Source organism: Nannospalax galili, unplaced genomic scaffold (genome assembly GCF_000622305.1).
Source record: "Nannospalax galili isolate Female #2095 unplaced genomic scaffold, S.galili_v1.0 scaffold944, whole genome shotgun sequence".
Lineage (NCBI taxonomy): Eukaryota > Metazoa > Chordata > Mammalia > Rodentia > Spalacidae > Nannospalax > Nannospalax galili.
In genome coordinates, this window is record NW_008352899.1 from 2446373 (window position 1) to 2453256 (window position 6884).

General features: G+C 43.2%; 1 protein-coding gene across 1 annotated transcript in view; it reads right to left on the reverse strand.

Annotated features, from left to right (window-relative positions):
- The window catches only part of Rhbdl2 (rhomboid like 2), a 46335-nt gene that overhangs the window by 3217 nt on the left and 36234 nt on the right, over positions 1 to 6884 (reverse strand). Inside the window, exons 5-7 of the mRNA XM_008850230.3 lie at positions 5346 to 5446; positions 3461 to 3521; positions 357 to 418 (exon numbers count right to left, since the gene is read on the reverse strand). Coding sequence (XP_008848452.1) covers positions 357 to 418; positions 3461 to 3521; positions 5346 to 5446 — 224 coding nt within the window. The remainder of the gene's footprint in view (positions 1 to 356; positions 419 to 3460; positions 3522 to 5345; positions 5447 to 6884) is intronic.

Below are 6884 nucleotides of genomic sequence, written 5' to 3' on the forward strand. Positions count from 1 at the left end.
AAATAAATAATATAAATATAAATAAATAAATAAATAAATAAATAAATAAATAAATAAATAAATAAAAAGTGGGGCTGGAGAGATAACTCCACAGGTAAAAGTGCTTGCTACACAAGCCAGATGGTCTGAGTTCAAACACCCAGGGACCCAGGTAAAAGCCAAGTGCAACAGTGGCCACTGTAGTCCCATCACGTCCTCAGTGAGATGGGAGACAGAAAGAAGAGACCCTGCCTCAACAAGGTAGAAGGAGAACTAGCTCCTGAAAGTTGTCCTCTGACCTCTATAAGACCACCTACATGTGAATGCACATACACACAACACAAAATAATTTTTAAAAAGGAAGCATGTAAACTCACCGGAGACCCATTTGTAGGAACAAAGAATCTTCTGTAAAGAGCAAATCCCATGTCTGATGCAACTAGAAGAAAAGACCCTCATGAATCCAGAATCTCCATAGCGGGGCGGGGTCTCTGCTCCTCTATCAACAGTTCCACTCTACAGGCACGGTGCTGTTGGCAGGGCCCTCTTCACTAACTCACTAATCCTTTAACAGCCCTGTGAAGTGGACCGTTACCAGTAACCCATTTGTAGATTTACTCATCCAACTGGTCTTTCTTTATTGATTATCCTCTACCTAGCAGCTCTATTCTCACAGTAAACTTAGAGCAGTAGGCAGAACAGATGGCTCTGGCCTATGGAGCTGACAGTCTAGGCGAGGGAGGGGGAAGATTTGAGGAAAGCATAAAGTGTGTCAGGTTATGCTGAGTACTGTGGAAAAAACACAAGGGAGAACTAGGGATGTCAGGAAGACGTGCCTTTTTTTTCCAAAAACAAAATTTGGGGGCCCTTTTTGAGACAGGGTCTCTCTGTAGCCCTAGCTGGCCTGGAACTCACTATGCAGAACAGGCTGGACTTAGACTCACAGAGATCTGCCTGCATCTGCCTCCTGAGTGCTGGGATTAAAGACCTGTACCACCAGGCCCGGCTAAAATATTTTTTTATATTACTTTATTTTGTGTATGTGTTTGTGTATGTTTGTGCCATAGCACAGGTGTGGAGGTCAGAGGACCACTTGCAGAAGCTAGTTCTCTACTTCCGCCATGAGATCCTGGGGTGGAACTCACATCAGGCTTGGTTGTGGTTCTTTTACCCATGAGCTGTCTCATAGGCCTGCCTGTGATTTTTTAGTAGGTGACTCAGTAAAATTCTCTGAAAATCCTAAATTGGATGGAGCAAGTCACACTGATATATGAAACAAGAATTTTCCTGACAGAGGAAGAACATGCACAGAGCTCCTTAAACAAGGATGGGCACAGGGGCTGGAGAGATGGCTCAGTGGTTAAGAACCTAGGCTGTTCTTACAGAAGACCCCAAGCTGCATTCCAGCACCCACAGGACAGCTAACAACCATCTGTAACTCCAGTTCCAGGGATCTGATGCCCTCTTCTGACCTCCTTGGGCATATGCAGGCAATACACTCACACACATAAAATTTTTAAAAAATATATTGAAGGAAAAAACAAGAATGTGTCTGGTATGTTTGGGAAACACCAGTGCAGTTGATCTTGTTGGCTCAGTGGTTTCCAAAGTATGACTTTATAAAAATCACCTGGGAATTTTTATTTTGCTTGAGACGGGGTATAGTTTACTATGTATCCCAGGCTGACCTTGAACATACTGTGTAACTTGGGAAGCCTCAAACTTGCATCAGTTCTCCTGCCTTGGCCTCTAGAGTGCTGGGATTATAGGCTTGAGTCACCAGGCTGGCACTAAGCACATACTAGAAATAATGAAAATTATCTGGCTTAAGCCAGCTGTGTGAGCTAGAAACGCTGTAGATAAAGCTCAGCATCCTGTGTTGTAGCAATTGCCCACAGGCAATTCTGGATTTGAATTAGGGATAAAGTGGTAGGTGATGATGTCAGGCAGGTAGCAGGGGACAGACACACACGGGCCTTATGAGCCAAGACCTTTGTCATTTACTCTGAGCAAGAGAAGGCTCTGAAAGGTTTTGCACACAGGTGATATGAATCTGTCTTGTGATGTTTGTTTGTTTGTTTGTTTGTTCTGCTTTTGTTTTTTGTGGTGCTGGGGATGGCTTGTGTTTTATAAAGATCATTCTGGCTGCCAGATAGGAAATAGGAAGAAAGAACAGGAGCAAGGAGACCAGCTAGAAGTTTGCCTCAACATTCCAAGTGGGGACCATGGTGGAGTTTTATGCATGAAGAAACCAAGACAGACTCTCAGGTGGCTGTAAAACCCCATCTTAAACAAAATAAAAGTTCCCAGGTGATTTACACTTTGAAAACTACTGAGTCAACCAGATCAACTGCATTGCTATTTCCCAAACATACCAGGCACATTACTTTTTTTCCCGTCAATATTTATTTATTTTCCAACCTCATTTTTTAAAAAAAATATTATTTATTTATTTTATGTGTATGAGTATATTCCCTCCATATGCCCAAGGAGGTCAGAAGAGGGCATCAAATCCCTGGAACTGGAGTTGCAGAAGGCACTGGGGATGTAACTAAGGTGGTAGAATGCTTGCCTAGCCCTGGAATGGATCCCTTGCTCCATAAAAAACCAGGTATGAGCGCACACCTTTAATCCCAGCACTTGGGAGGTGGAGGCAGGAATCTCTGTGAGTTCAAGGCCAGCCTGGTCTACATAGTGAGTTCCAGGCCAGCTGGGGCTACAGGGAGACCCTGTCTCAAAAAGACCAAAAACAGCAACAACAACAAAAACCAGATGTGGTGGTTCATGCTTGTAACGTCAGCACTCAGGAAGTGGAGACAGGAGGATCAGGAGTTCAAGGCCATCCTCCTTTACAAAGTGAGTTCCAGGCCATCCTGGGGTACATGAGAGCCTGTTTCAAAACTTCCCCCCTTCATCCCCTCAAAAATTGAAAATTTAGAAATTAAGGAAGAAGATGGATTATCTCAGTGGTTTCCAAACCTTTCCTTCATTGCTGGGCATGGTGTGCACACTTTTAACCCCAGCGCTCTGGAGGAGGCGGGAAGATTGTGAGTTCGAGGACAGCCTAGTCTACATAGAGTTCCAGGCCAGCATGGGCTACACAGTGAGACCCTGCCTGAAAAAGTTTCCCCTTCCAAGACAAAAATCATCTTGTTTCCATGATCTGAAAGAGATAGTTCGGCATATAAAACATTAATGACGTCAATGTGGTAGGGGTGCAGGGAGCACCCTGAGCTCTGTTTTCCGGCTCCCCTCAATTCAGGAAGAAACAAAAGTAAAGCCATATCATCAAGTCACCTCTACCAGCCACACAAGGGGCCGTGAAGATTCCTCCACTTACTCCTTCTGGTCTACTTTGAAGCTGACGGCTCTTTCCGACTCTCAAGCAAGCCATCATCCTCTTAAACTGGGCAACTGCAAAAAGCCTTCTGAAGATTAAAAACGAGACTGAAGGTGTAAAGTGTTCACAAAGCTCACTTACCTATCAGGATGATGATGAGTAGTCTGATAATTCCAAAGGCAGGAATCATTTCTTGAAAATTCTGCAAGAGATATAAATAATAATATGAGCTACAGGCAAATGGAATCTCAATTCTGCTCCCTCTTCATTTGCCATTTCATTTAAAACAATGTTTATGTGCCAAATATTTGCAAACCAACCCACAGGTGTGATAGCCCAGTTTTCAAATGTATCTGGAAAGAACACTGCTGGTATAACTTTGGATCACAAAATGAAACAAAATATAGCCAGGGTGTGGTGGCCCATCCTTTAATCCCAGCACTCAGGAGGTAGAGGGAGGTGGATTTCTATGAGATCAAAGCCAGCCTGGTCTACATAGCGAGTTCCAGGACAGCTGGGGCTATAGGAAGACTGTCTCAAAAGAAAAGAAAGAAACAAAATATCTAATTTTTTTGTTGTTTTTTGTCTTTTTGAGAAAGGGTCTCCCTGTAGCCCCAGCTGTCCTGGAACTCACCATGTAGACCAGGCTGACCTCGAACTCACAAAGATCCTCCTGCCTCTGCCTCCCAAGTGCTGGTATTAAAGGCATGTGCCACCACACTCGGCTAAAATGTCTAATTTTATGATGTAAATTGTACAATTTCATTAGCAAATTAAATTTAATATAAAATCAACATTTACCATGTCAATAAATGATGGCTAATTAGATGAATAAATGTTATCAAATTAATTCTGATGAAATAGTTCTAAGCCTTTCTTTTTTCAGTAGTAGTTAAGAAACATTTAACTAATATTTGAGCATTAATTTTTAGGAGAACTGGGGGTGCCAGAAGTAAACTGCTTTTTTTTTTTTTAGTCTTTTTGAGACAGGGTCTCCCTATAGTCCCAGCTGGCTTGGAACGCACTATGTAGACCAGGCTGGCCTTGAACTCACAGAGATCTGCCTGCCTCTGCCTCCCAAGTGCTGGGACTAAAGGAGTGCACCACCACGCCCAGCTAGACTGTCATTTTAAAAATTTTTAATTATGGGGCTGGAGAGATGGCTCAACAGTTAAGAGCACTGACTGCTTTTGTAGAAGACCCGGGTTCGAGTTTCACATGGCAGCTAACAACCATCCATAACTCCAGTTCCAGGAAACCTTGACACCCTCTTCTGACCTCCTCAGGCATTGCACAACATGGGTGCACTTACTTACATACATGCAGGCAATACACTCATATACATAAAATAAAAATAGTAAAATATTTTTAAATTTTTTAAATTATATATTTTTATTTATTTTGTGTTGCTTGTATGTCTTTGAGTGTATGTCTTTGTGTGTGTGCATGCGTGAGCCCGCACATGCACATGCCCGTGGCACACGTGTCGAGCTCAGAGGACAACTTTCGAGAGTCAGTTCTGTCTTTCTGTGTGGGTCCTGGGGATCAAACTCAGGTCTTCAAGCTTGGCAGCAAGATCCTTTACCTGCTGAGTCATCTCACAGACCTTGGGATGGCCTTTGCTGCCTGGGAAGAAAATTTAGCGTTTCAAAGGGGTCAGCTTCCCTGGTGACACCCTGATACATGGGGCCACTACAGTTGAACCATACAATTCCTAGAACATAATTTCTCAAGAAATATAAATAAGGATTCCCCAAATCAGACAAGCTGTTGGGTTTTTTTTTTCCTAAAAGGTCCAGAAATGGGGTATAGTGGTGCATATTTATAATCCTTGCACCTGGAGTGAAAGGATGAGGATCCAGGCCAGGACTGAGATGAGGATCAAGGTCAAGGTCATCCTCTGCTGGATGTCAAGTTCCAGACTAGCTTAAACTGCATGAGACCCTGTCTTCATAACTCATCAACACAAAAATAAAATTAAATTAAAAATTTTGAAGTCCATAGACTTCACTCCCAAAACTCTTACCACTAGAACATTCATAAAATAGCCTCCCATCAGAGCATAGACGCCTCCTGAAGCGCCCACAAGAGACTTGAGGGGATCAAAGATGGAGCTGGCAAGGGAACCTAAAGAAAGAAAACACAAAACAGACATAACTATAAGAATTATGGTTGAGAAATAGGTCTAATTCAAAATTTTTAAAAAGTGGCAAGTTTTAACCATTTCCATATTAGCAAGCAACAATTCTGTTTTGTCCTTTTGGGGCTGTGTAAATATAGGCATGTAGGTTCACTACCCCAATTTTTCAGAAACATTAAATGTTAAGACGCCCTCCATGGTAGCATATGCCTATAATTCCAGCATTTGGGAGGCAGAAGCAGGTGGATCTCTGTGAATTCAAAGCTAACCTGGTCTACATAGCAAGTTTCAGGCGAGCTGGGGCTATAGGGAGACCGTCTTTCCAAAAAGACCAAAGAAAAAAAAAGAGAAGAAAAGAAACAAAACAGACAGCCTCAGACTCTGGAGCCAGAATTATTATGTGACTGAGGAAGTTACTTTGCCTCTCCTGTCTATAACATGGAGATATTAATAAAACTGTTCTTGCCTGGCATGGTGGCACACGCCTTTAATCCCAGCACTCGGGAGGCAGAGGCAGGCAGGTCTCTGTGTGTTCAAGGCCAGCCTGGTCTACATGGTGAGTTCCAGGACAGCTGGGGCTACAGGGAGACCCTGTCTCATGTTCTCAGTGTGTTGTGAGGGGAAGCAGAGTATGTGAATCAATCATAGCACTGCATGATGCATTTTATATACCTGCTATTATTTCAAAATACCAGCCTGACAGGATGGATCAGTGGATAAAGGTACTTGATGCCAAGTCTGATGAATTAAATTTGATCCCAGGACCCACACGGTGGAAGAACCAACTCCTGAAAGTTGTCTTTTGACCACACACACACACACACACACACACTTGCATACACACACACAAATAAAAATGTAAAAAAAATTTAAAATACCCTATACATTTAGTAAATTTATCAAAAATGCCTAAGATTCTAGCATTCTTTTATCTAGTGACCATCTTTAGTCATGTGCGCATGAGAGAGAGTGTGTGTGTGTTCATGATTGTGGGTGCTATGGAGGTCAGAGGACAAAACTTGTGTGTCAGTCCTCACCTTCTGCCTTGTCTGAGACAGTTTCTTGACTTCACTGCTACGTGCACCAGGCTAGCTAGTCCTTAAGCTCCTGGGGAGTCTCCTGTCCCCCCTTCCCATCTCCCCTAGGAGCACTGGGATTTCAGACTCCTGCATTACTGTTCTGGCTTTTTTGTGGCTCTGGGGGATCTGAACTCAGGTCCTCAGACTTGCTGGGCAAGTGCTTTGCCCACTGAGCTAACTTCCTGGACCTAGTGGCTCTCTTCTTTCTTTTTTTGGTCTTTTGTTGTTGTTTGTCTTTTTTGAGACAGGGTCTCCTTGTAGCCCCAGCTGTCCTGGAACTCACTATGTAGACCAGGCTGGCCTTGAACTCACAAAGATCCGCCTGCCTCTGCCTCCGAAGTGCTGG